General features: G+C 33.0%; 1 protein-coding gene across 1 annotated transcript; it reads left to right on the top strand.

The window, feature by feature from the left end:
- Positions 1-807: 807 nt before the first annotated feature.
- On the top strand, positions 808-23,866 carry LOC140434864 (protein maelstrom homolog). The gene is made up of 4 exons (XM_072523447.1): positions 808-964; positions 8,531-8,741; positions 17,647-17,913; positions 20,403-23,866. The coding sequence occupies exons 2-4, from the start codon at positions 8,543-8,545 to the stop codon at positions 21,392-21,394; spliced, it is 1,458 nt and encodes a 485-aa protein (XP_072379548.1). The 5' UTR covers positions 808-964; positions 8,531-8,542; the 3' UTR covers positions 21,395-23,866.
- The last annotated feature ends 455 nt before the right edge of the window (positions 23,867-24,321 follow it).

Genomic DNA, 24,321 nt, shown 5'->3' with positions numbered 1-24,321 from the left:
AGCCGGGGCTGGTTGTACCGCAGGAGGACAACCTACCTCGGTGGGTTTGGGAAGGTGTGTGTGGGAAGTAGGAATAAGTCTTTGTTTTATATAGATATATATATTTTTATAGATATATTTATAAAATATATAAAAATAAAAATATAATACAAAATTTTGAACGCCCAGTATTAATATTGGCAATTTTTTTATGCTTAAATATGGCTCGAAAACTTAACGCAATAATTTTATTACTCCAAGAAGGTGCTTTTAAATTAATACTCGAAGAAAGATTGTTTTAAAACGAGGAAAAATTTCGAGAATATTTTAGACTTTCCAGGGATTTATTTGGAACTGTCTTACAATTTGTATTAGATCCACTAGTCTTTTATCTTCCTCGAGAGAAAATTAAGTAGGCATCACTTAATTATTACAATAATAATAACTATATAAAAATACAATTATAATTTCAGTATAGATGTGTACGCTGTGAGCTCAGCTGAACGTTTGCGTCCAAATCAAATCGCAGTTGATTCCAGCGCACACCGTCGACGTACACGGCTATCGGCCTGCAGTGCGCGCAGCTCAGCAGAACCTAAAAAACCGTTATCATAGAACACCATTTCTTTGATTTTGACGAACGTACGCGGGGTTCAACTGACTGTGAGCACAGTTTAACCACAGTTTCTTTTTTATACTATGCTGTGAGTTATGCGTCGCTCACCCTCAGTTTACAGTATATGAATATATTGACATTTTTAAATAAATACCGAACATATAAGCTAAACTGAGCATACTTTAAATTGACAAATGACAGGTAACATATTTTTCAAAATCACACCACCGGCTCCGACCGACAATCGAGAATAATCGTCCAGGTCAAGTGTAGTAAATACAAAGAATAATCATACAACTATTACCGGCAAAGTTTTTTCGAATAAGTTGTTCATGGTTTAATTTGTTCCAGGAGACTACTTTGATTTAGGTAAGCTAACATATTTCTAGTAAAAACAATATTAATAATCACTGTTTAAAATTATTCAAATTTCACAGTGTAAGCAAAATTTTGAGAATTAATCACGAGCAGTTCCAGACTTTCACTTAGGTTTAAGTAAGTTAAAATATGGATAGTTAATACAATATCATCAATAACCATTTAAAGTATCTAAATGTTTTAAATTTCACAGTGTAAGCTGAATTATTGAGAATAAATCAGAGCAGTTTGCAACAAATCCTTTCTATTTATCTTTCATCAACTCATCTCTTCATAATCTATATTACTCTCCCATAATTCTTCTCATGGGACTACCATAAAATTCCTTATTAGATATTTTTTCACTGTGATGAATTATATTTGATTGTGGATTTGTTAGTGTAATAACATTAGATTAAAGATTCTGAAATTATTTGTCATGGAATGAAAGTACATATTGTGTTTATATGTGATTAAGCCCCAATTAATTGTGACTTAATCCCATATAACCATAACATTTAAATTAGATTGTAGTGTGGTGATAATAAACATTTTCTTTGTTTTTGATATTCATTTTTATTTCTATATATTGCTCACTGAGTTCTATAGTGACACAACAGAAAATATGTTGTTTGTGTTTATAACGGCATATATGAACTAATCAGATAATTGATCATGAAGTTTCATGATATCATAAATGCCATTAAAAATTACAATTTATGGATGTGATGGAAGAAACCAAATACTTGACAATAAAGGGTTAGATATTAAATTTTTTTCCAATTAATGAATTTCAAGAACTTTGATATACCTATGCCAGTATTGAAATTTAAGTTTTATAGTGTTTTTGGCAAAGTTGGTTGTAAATAGTGTCACAGAGTTCATAAAATAAACATTTTTATTTTTTAATCATGTTTTTATCTGCATGAAAGATTTAATATATATGAACACAACAATATTTATCTTACTAATAACAAAAAAATAATCTTAAAAATGATTATCAGTTATAAAAAAACCTGTACTACTAGGATAAAAACAACACAGCTACTGATACATAAAGATACATTAAAGCTTCATACTTCTTCTGGCAATTAGAATTTGATTCTGATAGACTATCAATTTCAATGTCTTTAATTAAAAGAGTAAATTTTGTTGGGATTTCTGGTAAGTATTTCTTTGAATAAGTTGATGGTTTTAAAATTAGATTCTTTAAATAAAGTTTTATACAGGAAAATCTTAGGATTATTTTTTTTTTCGACTTTCAGTATTGAAACATCACTTAACTTAATTGAAAGCAGCTTTTTCTGTTAAATTTTTCAAATCAAAGAAATATTCAACTACTTTAAATGGTGTTCCACTTTTCTTAGATGTTTTTATCACTGCTGAATATTGACCTGGTGTATATATTGCCCGACTTTAGGGCCCTCTTTTTATTTTTTTCGATAAGCGAATGAACATTGTCGCCTTTGTTCTGTGTGTGGCCAGTAACTAAATATTTGTGCGTTATTGATTTTATTTTATAATTTGTCACAGCATATAAGAAAGCAGTCAGAATAAATTTATTTTTTTTTGCTGCCCAGCACAATTGTCTGAGTAAAACTATTAAGCAGACAGGTTCCTATTTCAGTTGCTCCTAGTTTTCCTTCGCCTTTGTGTCATACAAAAGAACATACATTACCTTGTCCCTTCTTGCCAACGAGGCATACAGTGAAATTATAAGTCGATAATTTGGACTTGTAGTAAGGATGTAATAAGGATAAGACTTGACAATTTGGTGTTGGCAACACCGCGTGTAACTCAAAGCAGGCTACTTGGTAATCTGGCGAAATCATGCCCCTATCTCTTAGTTTTTCTTCTCTGCTTAAGTTTTTTTCTTTTATGGTTCGCATGTCTTTCTTGTATTTTTTTCTTTCTTTGTCGCTGCAGTTTTGAAAGGATATGCAAATATGGCGTTGATCTTTTTTATGGACCAAAAATGCAATATTAAATTCATGATTGAAAATTTCTCTGTACATTGAATATTTAGCAATAGGCTTATTTTCTTTCTGACAATCTTCTGTATAAACTCCATATAACTATGCAATTGTTTTACTTCCTTCCATATATCGTTTTTCATTGTGCGTTCAAATGTAGTGACTCTCTATAGTAGGAATTGAGGAAATGTGTTTTCTTATGTCATTTTTGATTTCTTCTGAAATAAAAGCTGTGTCTGCTTTTTGTGCTTTCCTCTATGATCATCTAATAAGCCTTGTTTTTTTTTCAAATTATGGTGCGAATACACCTACTGGTAATACCCAAAGTCGAAGTGAAAAAAACTTTGTTTTGTAAAAAAACCTGTTCTATCAATGCTATTATGTAGTTTCGCTGCTTGGAAATGTCTCTCAAATCCCAGTATAACTTAAAAAACGCGAGTCTCTCTTCTTGCTATGTCAAACAATTCTTTAATTAATCTGGCTGGAACTTCTATCTTTCTCTTGTACGTTTGATAAGATTGTCCAGAGCTTTGGAGGCGTTTATTTCGGTTTTTTATCCACTTGGAAGGTTGGGCTTTCCTTTTTCTCATTTTCTTCTTACGTTCTTGATCCGCTGTTTCATCGAGCTGAACATTATGTTTAACCTTCATTCTGTCTGTATTTGTTCCTTGAATTTCCCTTTCTGATTCAGAGGACGAAGATGAGTTATTATAGTTTGGATCCTTGACAGAATCATCTGACAAAAAGTTGGAATCTGAGGAATCAGCTGATGAAGTACTGCTGGAATCGGATGTACTATTCGAGTCAGTACCGTCATCTTGGTAAACACATTCCACTGTGGATCCACAAGTATCCAACTGATTTACATGGTTTACATGGAGTTGAGGTAAATCTAAAAAAAAGATTGTCAATAAAAAACAATAAAGACAACATCCAAAATACTCACTTTCCCTGTCCATTTTATCTTGATGTAATTTATTTGCTATAATAGTAAGATCATTTTCCGTGTTGTTGACTGGTTTGTCTGAAAATAATTTATTTTTTATGTTATCTATCTTGTTTATTTTTTAGAATAATTTTGTAATGAGTTAAAGCTCAGCAAAAAGATCACAAGGACACACCTACCTGCCATTGAAATTTATCATTCTCTTGACTTTCTCGCAATTTCCTTTCGGTGCCATTTGTCTGTAATCTACAAGTAAACTCGTTATTTTCATAAAGTAAACAATTCATAAAACTATTATTACCTAATATATTACAAACAGTTTTTATACGTTTTTATTGGATTTTGTTCTATTTGTTTCCGTGGGACAATAATCAAGTTATCACACACGCATCAAACACAGAACCACGGAACCTAATATCGTATAAAAGTAATTTCGACGATAGACCCATTTAACACGTTCAAGATGGATCGTCATGTTAAAAGTTTTCCTTTCCTACTAGAACCTTGCAATTTACGATATTTCTTTCCGTCAGGCCGGAGAGGTTTTTTTGCGTATTTGAATTCTTTGTGTCAATAGTAGTATCAGAAAAAAATTCGTTAGTGAAATACAATATCGTAAACCATAAAAAATACAGCGACCCACCGGTGTACCGCGCCGTCCTGGTGTAATAAGCTTGCGATCCACCCGTGGATCGCTTAGGCGTATGAGTCAGGCTCGCTGGAGGGTTTCTGAGAAGGGACAAATAGGAGAGATACCCGTGTCTCGCTGGCATTTTACAAGTTTAATCATTTCTGTTTCTATTGTGATAGAGTACTGTTGATAGTATTATCATACAAGTAAGTGTTTTTGAAACATAATAAATAAATTTACAAAGCAATCGACAATATGATCAAGAGAAAGTTATTTGAAAAATCAAGTAGGTTATCGAAAATATTACATCTAGCAAGCTGTATCAATGAAAATGAGAGAGAAAATATTGTGGTATCTGATGATACCTTTCGTCCACTAGAGCCACTAGCCGAAAAAAATTTTAATAGCTAGAACTAAACATTACAGCACCATGCAGAAACTTCTACGTCTTTTATCATGTCTAGAAATGATGGACCAAATGACACAGATCAAATTAGTTTATGTTCCAGCACTTCACGTAGAACTTTTCCTCTGGAAATACCTCCAGAAATAGTTTCCAAAAGTAACAAAAAACAACCGAACGACGAAGTTCCTCAACTACCTACTACCTCATCTATGATTGCATCTACTATTGCTTTGGAAGATTATATAGAGCTGAGTGCAACATCTTCAAGTACCCCATTTTCTACATCGGATGTTTTTTCGGACTATAGTGATAGTGATCCCGACTTTGAATTATTAAGTCTATCTAGCAAGAATTCATCATCGACAGATTCTGAGGAAGAGGAAGTAGAAAAAATAAACAACAAAACATAGCACCGTCAGTAGTAGAGTGGACATCAATTAATGAAGCCAATGCGTATGTCAACTGTTTTTTTTTTATGAGTACCAACAGCCAAACCATTTTACACCCTCAGATGTTAATTTAGAAGAGCCCTATAGTATTTATAAATTGTTTTTGACGGATGAAGTAATTCAACTCATGGTAGATTAAACAAATCGTTACGCTGAACAGTGTACTGTACAAAGAACGGGAAGGCAAAAAAATACGAGTGGATAGCTACTGATTTTGTTGAAATGAAAAAGTTTTTTGTTGTATTAATTCTTATGGGTATAATTAATTGTCCCGATATCAAATTATTTTGGTCTAAGCAAGATAAATACGGAAACAAATTTATAAAACTATTATTTTTAAGAGATCGATTTTTACAGTTGCTAAAATTCTAGCATTTTGAGGATAATCAAAAAGATGACGGAGATCGTCTTTACAAAGATCGTCTCTTATTGAATATGTTAAACCAAAAGTGTGCGGAGTTGGTAAGACCAAGCAAAGACTTAGTTATAGATGAAAACATGGTGCCGTGGAGAGGTCGCCTCTGGTTTCGTCAGTATATTCCTCTAAAGGTACACAAGTATGGGGTTAAACTTTATAAACTTTGTTTACCTAATGGATACACATGTAACACCAAGGTTTATGCAGGAAAACAAACAATAACAACAAATAATGAAATTGGCCATGCTCATTCTGTTAAGACATTTTTTTGTGGTACACTTCGATCAAACAGAAAGAAATTGCCCAAAGATTTTTTGAACCAGAAACAAAAACGCGGCGAAGTTTCGGGCGTCAATAATAGATCTGGAGCAAAGATTATAAAATGGACCGATAAAAGATAAGTTTTGATGATGACAATTTTAAAGGATCATAAAGGTAAAATTATTGAAACAGGCAAAAATACTCGTGTTGGAAATCCAATAAAAAAACCAGATTGCATAATATCATATAATGCTGCCACAAAGGGTGTAGACATGTCAGACCAGCTAAGTTCCCATTACAGCACATTGAGAAAAACAGTTAAGTGGTTTCGAAAATTAGTTATGGAATTGCTTTTTGGTACAATGATGCTCCTTTGGTACTCCTCAAATTTAGGGAAAGTATCATCGACGCATTGGTCAATAATGTTCAAAGTACTTGGCTTTCCAATACATCTTATAGAAAAAAACATAAACTGACTAGAGTTCCTGGATCTGTCAGAACCAGTCGAAGAAGATGCCGACAGTGTTACAATTTACTTATTTATGTCTAGATTGTTTTAATATCATCCATAAATAATAATAGCAGTATCAATATTGATATATAATATTACAACTTTCAATTTTTAAAATAGATATATATATATATATATATATATATATATATATATATATATACAGTAGACTCCCTCTATAACGAGAAGTGAAATGACAGACTAATTACCTCGTTATAAGCCGATCTCGGTATATCAGACAATAATAATACTGTGCGTACATATGAATCTGTAGTTTTCTAAACCATTAACTTCCTATAGTGAAGCCATTCGGAGCAATATAAGATGCTAATAAATATTGTTTGAATGGCGTTTTTAAAAAAAAGTTATTTACTTTTATTGTCAATGAAATATATTAAAACATAAAAGAGTTGTTTACTTTTATTATCAATGATATACGTTAAAATAAAAAATCTGTACTTATATTTTTTTCCAACTACATAATGTATAAAGCGTATTTTCAAGGATATCATAAACTATTGCTTCTGCAATTTTAAGAACTCTGTCATTTTTAACTGCTTTAAATGGTCCAGTATCATTCCCTCATATTTTCTAAAGATGTGAAACAGTTGTATTTATTCCTTGTAAAGAAGTTTATTGTGGGCTGCAGTTAAGTGTATTGAGGGTCTGTTTGAAAAGGTATTTATTTATACCACACATTTATACGACCAAAAACGTAAAAAACACGTTTTTGGTTCTTATTTTCTCTCGTTATAACCAAATTTGCCTCGCTATAGACGGTTATAGTTCAATAGAAATTTCACGGGACATCTAATGTATCTCGTTATAAGCGAAACCTCGTAATAACCGTGTTCGTTATAGAGGGAGTATACTGTATATATATTTGAAATTTTCGTCATAATGCTTTTTAATTATACGATTCTAGCGACCCACCGGTGGGTCGCTCCGCTGTTACGGACAAACTGTTAGCGACCCACCCGTGTACCGCTCCGGCTTGAACGTGTTAAGCGAAATATAAGAAAAAGTAAACCTATACTGCCACAACTTTGTTGTATTTCTAAGTAAATTAAATTCTATACCTTCATAACTATATATTTTGGGGACATAAATAATATGTTTTTGTCAAAAAATTAATTCCATGGTGACACAACTTTTAATGTGCCGGTGTAGACTAACTAAGATATCTTTATTGAAAGTTATAAAAAATCTAAAGTGGTAAAAGATCTAAACTTTAATTGTGCCAATATTTACTAAAATAATCGGAAAAATATTTAACAAATTGTTACAACTGTAACTGTACAACTGTATAACAGTATTGTTTTAACAAATCTTACTTACTTGGATTAATAGCACAGTCACAATTATTAAAATGTGCTGGTTTTCCACGTACAAGCAACACAAACACACTAAAAGTCAATGTCATACTAAATATGTGCCGGTATAGTGCTGCCTGCTTGTAGTTTATTATACCATGAGTGCTGCCTGTCGAGCAAAATGGAGAGAAACATGCACGTGGCACAACACTATCTACGGGATTCTATGAAGACTATCTTTATGCCGGTTTCGTTCAATTATAAAGTGAAATTTTGTGATTTTTTTACAAAACACCATTTTCTGAAAATGTGCCACTATTGAACTCAGTGAGCGATATTATTGTATAAAGGTCTTAGTTGTTCTTGCTTGCCTTATTCTGCTTTTAACATTTATTTCTTGTAATTTTTTAAATAGAATGTGTTTTTCTGTTTTTTTTTTGTAGGCACTGTAAATTGTTTGAAAAAAAGGTTGGTAAATATGTAAATCTGGGGACTGTCTTATTAATCTGAAATATGTATTATGTTCGACTTTCCATTCTTGTATTTGTTATCATGAAGATATTATATTATATGATATTGTATGTAACAACCTAATGCTTAACATAGCAGTAAATTGCCAAATTGTTGAAAATGTTCAGTCTTTTATTTTAACATCTGTGTTTAATTACAGAGCCCACTTAAAATGCCTCCCAAAAACAAATCTAGAAATGCATTTTACTACTTTATGGAAGATTTCAAACAAAGACAAGGATTTACTTCTAAATCCATGAAGGATGTAGCAGAAGCTGCAGGTCCCCATTGGGCTAGGATGTCTAAAGCAGAAAGAAGACCTTATGAAGACAGGGCAAACAAAGAGAAGGGAGGTTTGAGATATACTTGGGGTGAGTTTTGATGTGGTTGTTGATATGGTACCAGTGTAGTAAGTAGGTAGGATCTCTACAAACCTGAAATTTATGTCAATCAATAGATTCTGATTCTTTTGCAGTACTTTTTATTGAGTGCTGTACATAAATTTTCATATATGCTCCATTTAAAATGTTTTGTTTTTAAAAATCAGTACCCTAAAACAACAAAAATGGCAGTGATGACAATCATTTCATATCCCAACAGAGATAATTCTTACCAGAGATGCCCTAGTTATATAAATAATATGTTATATTGTGAAAATAACAATTAACAGATTTGTAATGACATATTTAAAAATTTAATTGAGACCTACTTTTAACAGGAAATTACTGCTTTGTTACTGGAAAACTTCGTATTTTAACTATTTTGCAGAAAACGGGTACATGTTGGAGATTCTATGTGGGATACAACATTTTTTAAATAAAGTATAGCTTTCAGTTATTCAAAACTTTTGTATTTTATCAACAATTATAAAGTAATTAGTTATTGACTCACCATCAATACCATCCACTTTCGATGTACTAGAGGGTATTTTAAGGTATTGTGAATCTTTGAAGTAATCATTGTTTTTGAACATAAGTGGCTTATGCACAATTAAGCTTGTCTTGCTGGACACTACTGTTCTAGGAGTTGAAGTGTTATACATATTGTACAATAAAATTTGGAAGTCGTTTTTCCAAGGGTGATTATAAACAATTCATACACTATGAATCTGACAGGTTTCGCTAATACTTTCTCCCTGCACTGATTTCCAATTTTGAAAATCTTTGTGAGTATGATTGATTACTTCATAGGTTGGATTTGATCTACAATTCATAATAATTGTTGGTTATTCCGTGGGGCCCCACACAATTTTCTTTCAGTAATTTGGTTCTGTTATGGATTACACAGAATCTGCTGGCATGTAGGTGTGTCCTAGAAGCAAATAGGTATGATTTACTTCCTCTACGGTTTTAGATCCCTTGACAAAGTAGTGCAGTATTACCAGCATTTGGAGAATTTTATTTTATCCAGGGCAACTGTCACAAAAGAATAATATTATCTTCACCTTAGGACTTTGGGTCTCTTAATATTTCACACACACAAAATATGAATTGTAAATATTAATTCTAACATGAAGTTCATATTTTTTAACAAACCGCGTATATTACTGAAAAAAATTAATATTTGATGATTGTATTTTAGGTTTTAGAACATGCAGAACTTTTTACAAAGAATAACATTTTTTCATAAAACTAAAAGTAAAAAAGTTTCTCTTTAAAATATAAAAAAGAAATCCACAAAATCATCTGAAAAAATACACCTATGATATAAAACAATCTTTTATTAGAAGAAATAATTGAAGAAACTGCGAAAATGGGAAAAGAGAAAAAATCTTATGCAAATTTAAAAATGATTGTAATAGACCTGTCAAAATTGTATTGCATAATGAAAATCAAGTTCACACTGCTGTTTCTTTATGAGATTCCTTTAGTCATCTCAAGATCTTGGGCAACACAGTGGGCTAAAGAGACGTTATGCGGAACACTAAAAAGATCCTGCTGAAATTCTGTGGTCACGCCGAATATAGTACTTTTTCTCTTTGCGTAATTTGAAATAAATTCATTAAAGCTTGGTCTCCGATTATCTTTGATCTCATTTTGAAGGGTTCGTGCTTCTTCTGTTTCATTTGAGCCAGCATAAGGTGCAAGACGATTTATGTGAACTAATTTTGGTTTACCTTTCGACAACTTCTTAATTCAGTATATTACGTCATTTATTCTCTTTTTAATTTCGTACAGACCTTCCCATTGTCTTTGCAATTTAGGAGACAAGCCTAGACGACCTTGTGGATTATAAAGCCAAACAAGATCACTTACTTCATAGCTTTCATTCTTGCATCGAGAATCATATTGATCTTTCATTCTGTCACTGGCTAACTGGATGTGTTGTCGAGCAAGTTCATGAATGTTGTTCATTCTTAACTTCAGGCGGTCGACATAATCTTCGCTTGCAACATGTTCTTCAGAAGGTCTGCAGCCAAACTCTAGGTCGCAGGGCAAACAAACTTCACGCCTTAACATCAGGCAAGTTGGAGTCTGGCCTGTAGTTTCATTCACGGCCGAGCGGTAGGCCATTTCTTTCATGTCTACTTGCCAATATCCACTTTTTAGATCGAGTGTGAAGAACCAACGAGAACCAGAAAGAGTATCCAAAGTATTGTCTATTCTGGGCAAAGGGTAACTATCTTTTTTAGTTACCGCATTGAGCTGTCGGTAGTCAATACAAAAACGCGTTGAACCATCTTTATTCTTTACTAGCACTACTGGTGATGTCCATGGACTGTTTGATGGTTCAATTACCCCTTGTTTCTTCATATCTTTGATGATGTCTTCGGCTTCATCTGTTTTCGCAAATGGAAGTCGTCTAGGTTGTTGTCTGATTGACTGAGCGTCTCCGGTATTAATTTTATGCTTTACTATGCTTGTTTTGTCCTTATCATTTTTATCAATGGCAAAAACATCTTGAAATTCTATCAGCATAGACTTCACTTTTTTAGTTCGTTCATCTTAGTTCTTTAGTTTCTTTATCTTTATCAAGATCTTGGCACGTTTTAATCACAATCTCAACAAGCTCCTTTGGATACTTAGATTTCGATGGTTTCTCATTAGTATTCATAGAACAAAACGAATTTACGGGAACACACTCTCCGATCAAAGTTCTTTTACTTAACTTAATAGCAGTTCCCTTTAAATTCATAACTCTTACAGGAACGACATCTCGAATTCTCACCAAAGCTTTTGCCGTCAGGCACTCGGCATTGTTCACATCTTCGACCATCCTTAAACTTTCCTCTCGGCAGTAACCATCAGGTCTGGTCATCAAAATTTTCTCACTATTACCGGGTATTGTTACGTCACAAGTAGTTATTAAGCTAATAACATCTTCTTTGTCTTCATGAAACGGCAACTCTTCACCACTGATCTCGAGAACTCCATCTTTGACATTCAATACAGCCCCAACTTTCCTTAGTAAATCCATCCCCAATATGAACTCATCGGAGATCTCTGCAATTAATACTCTATGTTTCACTGTGGTCTGACCAATGGATACTGACATATTAGCCTCGCCATATGTATTAATTATCTCTCCAGTTGCTGTTCTAAGCTTTACTGTTGCAGGCGATAATTTAAGATGGCCTCGTACAACTTCTGGACGTGCAATAGTTCTTGTTGCAAGCTATGAATTCCACCGGAGGCCGTAATGTTCACAGTTACTATGGGGGCTGCGTTTCTCGAGGTCGGCAGTTGCCCCTTGGTGTCGACCCGTTCTAGTTTTCCGACTGTTGTATCATTTTCTTGCAATTACGGCGCATGTGACCTACGTCACCACAATTCCAACCTCTGTTACGAATCTTCGGCATCGTGTTACGAACTACTTTTCGTACCATTTATTCCAGACGTTCATCGTTTGGTTCGTCGCCTTCTTCAATGGTTCTCACTCGATGGGTCCGTGAAGTTTGACTAGCTGTTTCATGTTCCAATTCAATAGCGAGCGCTTCATCTAGAACTTTCAGTCTTGCTAGTCGTAAAGCTTTCTGTAATTCATTGTCTTTTAACCCATTGACGAAGTTATCTACAGCAATTTCTTCCAAAATGTTGTCTGGTGTCTCTGGATAAGCTAACCGCACTATACTAGCAACATCTGCTTCAAACTCTTGCAAATTTTCACTTGCTCGTTGAATTCTACTTCTTAGTTGCGCCTTCTAGACTTGTTGTAGATGGGCATCTTCGTAACGTTTATCTAGTCGAGTGAACAAGGTCTGGTAACATTTTTCTTGACCCTTAGGAATCGATCTTAGGATATCCGCAACATCACCTCGTAAAGCAGCAGTCAAGGAAACAGCTTTTTCTTGTTCTGTCCAATGATTGGCTATCGCAATAGCTTCAAATTGTCTAAGGTATATGGACCAAAAAGACTTTCCATATGATGTGTCGTTTCGTCTCTAGGTGATTCTTCTTTCACTACCGGATCTAGAACTACTGCATTAACTGGTGGTAGCACTTTCGTATTTGTTATCATGGTCTCTAATTGTTTGATCTTCTTTTCTACGTTGTTTACATTTTTCTGTATCTGATCAAATGTTTTAGAGACTTCGTCAAATTTCTCATTGTTCTGAGTACATACTTTATCGAATCTTCTAGAAACCTTTTCGAGTTTCTCGTCGTTTTGTCTAGCTACTTCTTTAATAATTTGTGAAGTCTCGTCGAATTTTCTAGATACATTCTCGAATGTTTCATCGAATCTTTTGGAAACGTTCTCTAATTTATCATCATTTTTGCTAGAAGATTCTTCAATCATTTGCGAGACGTTTTCAAATTTATTATCATTTTTTTAGAAGTTTCTTCAATCATTTGCGAGACATTCTTAAATTTTCCATCAATTATTTTCGTTAAAACTGCTTCTTCTGCTGATTGAAACTGGAATGTCTCTGGGTCGTCTCCATTCTTGTTGAGAACAGTCTTAAGTCGTTCTTGGAGGATCTTCTTGGACCCGCTGCAGTCTTCATCGCGTTCTTCTAGGTGCTCACGCAACTGTTTTACTGACAGTTCTACTAGCAGCATCTTTGGTCAGGCACACACGTACTTTTGTAAATGTTCTTACAAAGATCACTACCTATCTACGCGGATATTCCCGACGGAAAACTTCTAGTCGCTTTCGAGATGCAATCGTTACACGGGCCACGCCGAATGCATGGTCGTAACAATATGCTCAATATTATCTCGCTTGGAAATTGTCTGTGGATTAAGCCTAATGAGGATATCACTTAAAAACGCGCCTTCAAACTTTACCTCATAGATAGTCGGGAAAAGGTAGATAATAATCTAACAATAACAGAACAATGTTAACAAAATAATAAATTATATAAATAAAAAAATATATAATAGAAAACTAAGCTTAATGGTTCGTTTTTATCCTATTCTTACGAGTATTCAAGAACTTTGGAGTGCTGTAAAATCAAGAGAAATTAATGAAATTAAACAAATTTGTAGTGAAAATGATTCTTTGAAAAACCCCCTATAATATTGATTTAATATCATTTTATTGTAAAAGACCAAAAAAAAATTTTTCCAAAAATACGTCGCCACTCTTGGCGGCGACTCTACAAACTGGAACGTAAGTTTATACTAGCCACCCCACATATCAAAAAAGATAATCTCATCCTCTCAAAAATGTGATCTCAATGTAACTTTTCAATTAACTATAATATCTTCTTCGTCTTTTTTGATATACGCAAATTGCCCGTTTTGTTCCTATTCGTGTGGATAATTTTGTTTTATCTCTTTCTTTCCAGGACTATTCTAAATATTATATTCTTTACCATTCTGTTGATGTGGCAGATCCATTTTCTTTTTCTTTCTTGTACCAATTAATTAATATTGTTTATTTTGCATAGTTTCTTATGTCATTGCTTTTTGTTCTGCCTAATAGTCTTTTTCCGGTTATTCTTCTTCGTATTCTCATCTCATTTGTCTCCAAATATCTATATTTTGTCTGTACACATGCATTAATATTGTTTATTCTGCATAGGTTTCTCATGTCATTGCTTCTTGTTTTGTCTAATAGTCTTTTTCCAATTATTCTTCCTAGTATTCTATATTCTTTTTATATATAAAATTATAAAAAATTATTAAATTCTTTTATTAAATATAAAATCTAAAGTACTTACGCTCTCAGAGCATCTTCAGGGGCATTTCGTCAAAATTGTAGGCTATCCAACAATTCTATGAATGTTATAAACATTAAATAATACATTTACATAAAACTAACAATAGACAAAGAACAAACAGTTGAAAAAAAATTTCAAAATTTAAGAAGCTACGTTGTGGATGACAGCAGGAGATATAATTAATTCTCACATTCTAACATTCATAGAAGTGCTGGATGTCCTACAATTTTGACGAATGCCCCTGAAGATGCTCTGAGAGCGAAATTACTTGGGCAAGGTTTAAGAAAAAACTGTGCTCGATATCTGCCTTTTATTTGATTAAAGTTCATTTATTGGAGCATTCAACCGTACATCACCTTATATCAAAATAAGACATGTGGAATCCGACTGGAGAAATGATAAGAAACTAGAGTCTCGTGCAGCTACAGCAAGAAGAATTGCTACTGCAATGGATTTTAATGATTTTACAGGAATCCATGTAATAATGAAATTTAAAAGTTTGCGTAGCTATATGCGAGAACTAAAAAAAATGGCAGAGCATGATGTCCCGGTGTTCTTTTGGTAAAGTTTATACCTCTAAAGTTGGATGGTTCAAAATACTGGATGGTTTTCTCAAAGCGCACATAAAAGCAAGCAAAACCCCATAAAATTTGGATGATTTGGGTACTTTAAATACTTTAAAAGTGTCTCCAGTAGCTAAATATCGAAGTGTTATTTATAATGTCAGTTTGACCGATAGAGATTCTCTCATATTAGTAGTTTATTTTTAATTTTGGGGCTAATAAGTTCTCTAATAAATATATTGAAAATGGCGTTTCGGCATTCTAAGCTAAAATCTGCAGTATGACTTTTTTGTAGAATCTACTCTCTTGTAAACCTGCAATGCACCTATAAGTTATTCACAATGTGCTTGAAATATTTGGTAAAAAATATCATTGTAGTTATAGCTTAATAATTGTTTTGGCCTAAAGGCGTTATGTGTTTGAAATCGATAACACTCCTCGAAGAGCGATGTATGTTTCGGCTCAAATATAGTAAATTTTAATAAACAACGCCTCCGTCCATGTTAGTAATATTGTGAGTGATCTGTTAGAAATGTCACTAAATGTTTCCCACTTTTTCTCTGCCCGCCAGGGAATTACTGATCGTACCCTATAAAGGTGTTTGTTTCCATTGACATCGTAAACACCCTAAGCTCAAAGCGGGTTAAATATTTACGTTTTACTTTTTTATCATATTTCATACAGGATATCTCGGAAAATATCATATCTACGATAAAATCAAAACCAAAAACTGCTGGGAAAATTATTTAAAAAATACAGTTCGTAGAAATGAAAACATACCAAAAAAAAATATTTTTTTGAAAATTCGTTAATAGGAAATCGAAAAACTGTTTAGTTTTTGCAATTTATTATATAAAATTTGAAGTTATCTCCAAAATAATGGTGGACAAAAAAATGCGATACCTACCGCTTTTCTGTTTTACTTCATAGTAATAATGTAATCCGGCACTGTCCGGAAAATTTTCAAAATGTCTTGTCAATTTTCAACAATTTTATTGTGGTATGTTGATTTTATTTACTATTTTTAATGGGAATTACCAACAATTTCAGTTGAAAATACGTTTATTTTGACGTTTAGATTTCCACTTCGATATAATTTCCAAAATTTGAACTTTTAATCATTATTTTGGATATATCTTCAAATTTTACGTATTAAGTCTTTGAGTCGTCATGGTACACGTGATGTACCATGTTTTTAATTCGTTGTCGCTTACATTGTATTGGTACAATTTTTCTACCACTCTAACAGTAGACAAACACACGGGCATGCCTAAATTCAGATTTTATCGTTCTCTGTAGTCACAAACTTTATTTTATTGTCAGCGCATCGTGTATTGAAGCTTGTTGATCGTTTTGGGTTAATAAGTAACTCAAAACTGAAATATTTACAGAATAATTGTGTTCAAGACTTGTGCTGATGTCGCTAGGTAGTAATAATTAACTTGATTGATAATATTTGTGTGTAAATTGAAAAGCCACAAAGTTTTCTAGTGGTACAATATTCGTACCACCGCTTCGCATATGACATTTTACAAAATTAATTTTTAACTAGGAAAATGTCAAGATTGAGAAAGGACGATATATATTTTACCCTAATTGGCATGACGTGGACAAATTACAGCGAAACTGGATAGTATAGATGAAGAATATAGAGACGATACCATCTGATTCCGAATCCATAGTGGACAATTCTGAAAATGAACATCCCGAAGCAATTGAAACTGCAACGGCGGATGTCAAGGAAATTTATAGCATATCAGGTGAAGAGTCGGAGTCTGGTTTGCCACTAGAGGTGACAACAGATATGACTACAGCTCCTAGACCAGAAAATACTTCTGCTTGTACACCTCCTACATGGTCAACTAATCATAGATCTATCTCTCCCGAAAACTTACATATTCTTCTGAAGTAGCAGGCTTTATTCAAGATTTCGATAATCCAACCCCATATAATATATTTTAATTTATTTTATATTAGACTATATTAGTTGTATGTTCTGCAAACTTGTACCAACTAGTATGATGGTACAAAACATGTACTACCCCGCAACTACAAAAATAAAATCTTAATTGCAAAAAAAACATCTGATTGTGTGTCAATAGTAGATAATTAACCCCTTTGTGTATTTTTTTTATCAATTTGTGAATAAAAATGTTGTTGCTCCACTAGGGCATTTTTTGCCTGAAGACTTTTGCTCCTGAAAGAGTTAAATATTCAAAAACTTTTCCGATTTCCCATAAGCAAATTTTCAAAAGAATATTTTTACAACCTATTTCGCAAATTTTGATTTCTACGCCGTGGACTTTTTTTAAATTGCACTTCTATCCATTTTTGTCGTAGATATGATACTTTCTTATATAACTAAAATATAAGGTTGAAAAATAGGGGTCTTTATCCAGTTTTTACTGTCCATTTTCTAATGAAGGTTTTTCCTTCTAAATTTTCCACGATTTTCAAATTCCGCTTATAAACGAACTCTTGGACATATTTCTACAAAAATCTATTGCCGTACGCACTTAAACCAACTTAAGCTATTTTTGTGATCCTGACTGAACTGCACTGTGGTTAATTTGTTTTAAATCATATTTAATCGAATGTTTATTTTAGATGGACAATGCGTTGAAGAAATAGAGAAGAGACAAAAAGCTGAAGAAAATAATATTGCTAAAATGAAAGATGACATCGACTGCACCTTGAAATTTGCGAAAGAAAATTGTCGCCTCCGAGATGAAATGTTCTTCTTAATCCATATCAATACTTTCTGTTATCATGCCAGTGGTAATCGGTATTATCCCGCTGAAATTGCTATTTCCTGCTTTAGTTTGGAAGATGGCGTTTTACCTCAAAATGTTTTTCATAAAACTATTAAGCCAGGTACATTTTTCTAATAATTCACAAAATTTACATAATGCATGTAGTATATGATTGAGAGTAGACATAAATACCTACAGCAATAACAAACCATGATTGAAAGTGGTATGATATTTGATTAAAACTTGCCATACTTTGGGTTTTATCAAGTATCCATCCAAAAATATTCTTTTGATGTAGGTATAAAGCGTGGATGTAATGTGTCGTTAAAGTAAAAAACATTTTTTATTGATTTGGTGCATGAAAAAATGGTTCCCAAATTGCCAAAAATGTTTTTACTGTAACCATAAGGTATTTCTCCAGTTAACTAGTTAATAAAAATATATGCAAAACTTGGAAGTGAATTGACCGAGTAGTTTTCTCATAATTTTACGATGCGCATCGAAAAAAATACGTTTGAAGAAAAATTTGTTTAAAGTCAATTTACCCATAATTTAAAAAACTAGGCTGATAGTAGGTACCCTCATTTCCTCTTGCTCTCTTTCTCCATTAATTTAGCCTTTTTCTTTTTCTTTTAGTCTTTCTTTTGATTCATTTTTGCTGTCTCTCTTCTTCTTCTTCTGGTTCCTATCCGTTTCGGATGTTGGAAATCATATTGGCAATCATGACCTTGCTCGCTGCGGCTCGAAACAGCTCCGTTGAGGTTTTCTTAAACCATGTTCTTAAATTCCGCAGCCATGATATTCTCCTTCTACCGGGTCCCCGCTTACCTGCTGTCTCTCGGCATAGTATAACTTTAGGTTGTCATAGTTCGTCGCAACGTTTTGAGTACTTTGACTTACATTCACGCCCATGAGTTCTATAATTTTGACAAGTACATACACTTTATTGAAAATGGTAGCGACCAACATAGCAGAGATTTAATGATTCATTGTTGTTCTTTGTGTTTGAACTCAGGTACCAATAATGCTGAGATATCAAGAAATTTAGAAAATAAAAATGAAATAAATGTATTAACAGCAGTAGTAGAAAATCCTAGAATAAGTTCTAGTACCATTGCAGACCAATCTAATATTCAAAATTCCACGGTCTTGAAAATTTTGAAAAAGAATAAATTCCGTTCATATAAATTTCAATGTCATCAAGAACTAAGAGAAGGAGATGCTGAGAGACGAGCGAAATTTGTTATGAAATTTTTGAGATGGCTAATGCAGACAGACAATTTTTAAAAAACATTTTGTTTAGTTATGAATGTACATTTGCATTAAATAATGAACCAAATGTTCAAAATTTTAGGATTAGGTCGACAAGAAAACCTGAGAATATTATTGAAAGCCATACCGTCGAAAAATAAATGTCTGGTTAGGAATATTTACACACAATATTATTGGACCATTTTTCTATGAGGAAAATTTAAATTTAAAAAAGTTTTTAGACTTGCTACAAGAAAAGATTTTACCGAGACTTGCAGAAATAGCTAAAGGTAAAGAAGAAATTTGGTTTTAAATGGATGGATTCCTTGCGCACAATAACTGGAAGGTTAAGGAATTTCCTAAAAACAGCTTTAATATTGTTTGATTGGACCTAACTGTAACATTAAGTGGCCTCCGAGATCGGGAGATCTAGCTTCAAACGATTATTAAAATCTATTCTGACCAAAAATTTACAGATATTTACATTAAAAATGCGAATTATTGAAGAGTGTGCAAAAATAACGCCACGCTTTCTGGCTAATGTTAGACGAGAATTTTACAATCGAACATTTTTATAGTTTTATGTTTAGAAATTCTAGAAAAAAAAACTATATTGAAATTCTTTGACTTTGTTGTATAATCTGGAATTGAATTGGAATGTATTAGAATATCTCACATTAAATAAAGATTTGGCAGTGCTCGCATTCTTGCGTGAATACATCATTGCGATTTTTCGTCGACTGAGTACATTTCATTAACTTTATTGCTTTGTAAATAATATAATTTATTATTTACAAAGTAATATTTATTGTTTGGAGTACGTTTAATTCATATAACAATTTCAACATTTGTTTTTAATACATATTTCAGTCTTCTGCAAATAGTTTCTTATGCCTTTTGATGTAAAATAATTAGGGAAGCAGCAATTCAACAATTTAGAATATCCCATTGAGTTTCCTATGGCCCGTTTGACGATTTACCACCCGGTATAAGCCGATAAATGGTGGACTTCTCAATTCAGATCATCTTTAAACATATTTTTATCGTCTAGTCTATATTTTTTGCAATATTTTGAAATCCTGTAAATATATTCAGCACAATTACATATTATATATTTATGGTAAATAGATCAGACTTAACAGTTGGATAAAAAAAGTTACTTTCATCTCTTTTTATTTCACAACGTATTATGTTTTCTATCTTTTGCGTTATTTTGCCGGTTCTTAAGGCACTCATCACTGTATATTTATGGTAAATAGATCAGACTTAACAGTTGGATAAAAAAAGTTTTATCTTAAAACATATATCCTCTAACTTATTCTGTAAATATTTTAATATGATTTATATATCTTATTGCAGGTAGACTACCGCTGGGGTATGCTAGTGATGCAAAAAAGCAATCTGAAGATTCACATCAACTTCCTATCCCTTTAACTGGTGAATATGACGACAATGTGGAAGAAGTTTATACAGAAATGAAAGAGTTTTTATCCTCTAAAACAGGAAATTCGAAAAATTTTCCTCCCTTATATGCTAAGAAAGATATCGTTAAAATGGTTCAACACGTGTTAGATAGTTGGTGCGCTGATTTTGATGAGCCGCCATTATTTAAAGTTTATTATTTACAGTATATGTTCCAAGTACTAAAAAACTCGGTAGCTAATGACAATGTATGGCCCTTGTATTCAATGGCAGAGACGGAAGTTGATAAGGATCTTTATTCCCATACTGCTGGAATATGTTGTGACTTTCATTCTGTTAGTGAAGCTTGTCAATTCTGTAGCCGTTCTGTGGTTGTCAGACTTGCTTATACAATTTGTGATAATTGCTGTTCATTTCTTAATATTCCTATAGAATCTGGAAGACATGTACCTGATCAAGCTTTTACAGCATCCAGTTTGAGTTCAAGAGCTTCATCAAAAGCTAGTTTGTATTCAGCTTCTAGTAAATCTTCTAAGAAGCAATCAGTTCGTGAAGATGACAAAGACACCGTTATATCGTTTTCTAGTGCCTCTCAATGGGAGAACGAATCTGTAATGTCAGACTCCTCTACATCTACTTTCAATAATGGCTTTCCAGGTTTGAAATCTAAATGGACATTAAGCAATTCTCAACCTGTAGCATCCGACTCAATGAGCCAAATGTCAGGCCCGAGCTATGCAAGTGCTATGGGGAATAGAAGACCTAATAGAGATTTTTCTAGTGCTGTGGGAAACAGAGGACCTCAAAAAGAGTTTCCTAAAAATTCCGATAATGATCACTCCAGTGATTCGACTACCGATTATTTAAACAGTCAATCATTTCCGGCTCTGGGAAGAGGAAGAGGTTTGGGCAGAAATCGACGAAATTGATCATTTTTGACTGCAATGGGTCTTGTTCCACTTCATAAGATTGTTAAAAGAATATGTAACTGTTTACATTAGGCGGCTAGCCAATACTCACATTGTCTCTAAAACCACTAACTGAACAAATAATCACTAACTATTGCTTTTATTATATTACAGCGAAATTAAACAACTTTATGAGACTGTTTTACCTTAATTCACAATTTTTCTTTATATGTATTTGAATGAAATAGAAACAAATCTAATACTTCCTCTGTCACTTTTCTTTAAAAGGCATTAGATGGCGCCTGATATGTTGATATAATGATCTAAAATCGCCCGCCATGTAAAAAAAACAATTTGCAACTTTCTGCTTTAACTCTAGAATACTAACCTTATTTTTACTATCATTTACACTAACCATCGTAAAATTTACTACGCTGGGAAAAAAATGTGGTTGCTGAAAAAGTATTTTATATAACTTAATTTTACAAATTATTTTGAACAAGAGCTTCTAAAACCTAAAAATCACAAAAAGAATCATAAATTCTACATTTTAAAACTGCACGGCTGACAACAAAGAGCGCGATGTTCACCACAAAATGGACGTCGGCAGTGCTCGCAATGATGGATTGTCATTCGACGTTTCTTTAGACAGACAAAATTGACACATGGCACGTCTTGACACAGTAGAGCACATTCGTTCTTGCTGCGGCTCCATATTTAAAATATTTTCAATAAACAACTTTACCGAGCTGTTCAAAGTTGGTCAATTTACACGATGTAGCCAAGGTTTGTTCAGATAATATGGCCATAAATTTTCTTCTGCTGATGGTGTTTTCTGCTGTCGTTGTTGGTTATGATTATAAATTATCCAAGAGTGTATGCAAGCTATATTTAACATGCCATAGAACAGGCAAAGAGGCCATCTTGTTTTTTTAGAGATGTTCATGTTTCCGCACATTTGGTCAAATTTTGGCCAATCCGTACTTGGTTGCATTATAAAATATAATGATATCTGGCTTTCCTGTTGGATCAAATTCTACTGGAACATATCAGTAGATTGTCGACAGAACAAGCACAGTTTCATTTTGCCGTAGAGTACCAACTATAGTTAAATTGTAAGGTTTTAAGAGGTCTGTTGCTAACGGTACTGACGTAAATCAATTATCCATGGTTATGTTACGGTTACTTCCATACTCACCCTGAGTTAATTGTTTTACATAATATTCTTCTAGAGGCTGTCCATTGATGTTAGTTCCATCGAACATATATTTGGTATTTACATCACACAGCATCTATTTTGAGTCCATATTTGGCTGGCTTGTTTGGGATATATATCCAGAAAGGACATCTTCCCCTAAAAGCCAATAACTACTCATCGATTGTTCGGTATGATCGGAGCTTATAAGACGTTTTGCCGTTCTGTATAAGATCATCCCATATTTCACGAATGGCTGCTGATAGGTATGTTTCGTTTCTGCCTGGTCTAGACATTTTATCATCAAAACGTAGACATTCTATAAGAAATTCAAATCTTTCCCGGTCCATAATTGCTTTTTATATCGCCCCAGAAATTTTGTGATCAAGCATTTGTCTTGTCGCTAAATGATTGTCCTTTTGGGCAGCAGCAAAAATAAGTAGTCTTAGAAGTGCATACAATTCGTCAATATTTAGTATCGAGTTTGTAAGTTTTTCGACTTTATATTTTTGGGCCCTAACACAAATTTCAACATTTGTGTTTGTGTTTCCTTGGTGTTATCAGTGGGGCCTTGAATAAAATGTACGAAGTTACTGTGCCCATTTTTACCTTTTAGACTCTACAGCAACCGAGTTTGCTTCCCTTTAGCTGCAATTTCTGGAGATTCTTCTTCGTTTCGTGGAGTTTACTGAGCAGGTCATTTCTTTTTCTTGTCTGTTTTAGAGCGATTACTTTCTTTTCTTGAAAACGCTGAAGTAAACTGTTTTTCCAACTCATTTCTCTTCTTAGAATTTCTTTTTCTTTTCTTACTACTGGATGGCAAGTCATGGTCGAAATCTGAGTTATTTTCGTTTGATGGTTCGAATTCTGATTGAGATGGACTGAATGCTTTTAAAACGGCATCTTCTGTTTCAGATCCATTTTCTGATTTATCAGAATTTTTATCAGATTCATCTGGCGACAACTTCGAGTCACAATTACAACTCAGCTCCCGCTGCGTTAGAGTGTGTGCGTGTCTCTATTTTTCGTATTCATATTTTCATATTATTATCATGTATTCATATTATTGACGGAAAAATTACGATGGTTAGTGTTCTAGGGTTAAGCAAATGTACAAAAATTATACGAACAGGAATAAATGTTTCTATATATGGGCTACGAAAGAGCTATAAAGTTAATTTGACTTTAATACATTAAGAAAAAAATCGATAATTTATTCCCTAGAATGAATATATTTTGCACAATTCTATATTTTGATTTTAACGATTAGTTTCTATTTAATTAAGTTTTTATTAAATCACCCACTAAACTCAATTAGAAAGTATTAAACATACAGAAATATTGTTTTTCAAGAACTAAGAGAAGGAGATGCTGAGAGACGAGCGAAATTTGTTATGAAATTTTTGAGATGGCTAATGCAGACAGACAATTTTTAAAAAACATTTTGTTTAGTTATGAATGTACATTTGCATTAAATAATGAACCAAATGTTCAAAATTTTAGGATTAGGTCGACAAGAAAACCTGAGAATATTATTGAAAGCCATACCGTCGAAAAATAAATGTCTGGTTAGGAATATTTACACACAATATTATTGGACCATTTTTCTATGAGGAAAATTTAAATTTAAAAAAGTTTTTAGACTTGCTACAAGAAAAGATTTTACCGAGACTTGCAGAAATAGCTAAAGGTAAAGAAGAAATTTGGTTTTAAATGGATGGATTCCTTGCGCACAATAACTGGAAGGTTAAGG

Source organism: Diabrotica undecimpunctata, chromosome 2 (assembly GCF_040954645.1).
Source record: "Diabrotica undecimpunctata isolate CICGRU chromosome 2, icDiaUnde3, whole genome shotgun sequence".
Lineage (NCBI taxonomy): Eukaryota > Metazoa > Arthropoda > Insecta > Coleoptera > Chrysomelidae > Diabrotica > Diabrotica undecimpunctata.
This window is presented reverse-complemented; position numbering and strand designations above follow the sequence as displayed.

Excerpts from the sequence above, each read along its gene's own strand:
- LOC140434864 (XM_072523447.1), top strand. The coding sequence starts at position 8,543 with ATGCCTCCCAAAAACAAATCTAGAAATGCATTTTACTACTTTATGGAA. Across the intron at positions 8,742-17,646 it reads AGGTTTGAGATATACTTGGG|ATGGACAATGCGTTGAAGAA; the intron begins GTGAGTTTTGAT and ends TGTTTATTTTAG. Across the intron at positions 17,914-20,402 it reads TCATAAAACTATTAAGCCAG|GTAGACTACCGCTGGGGTAT; the intron begins GTACATTTTTCT and ends ATCTTATTGCAG.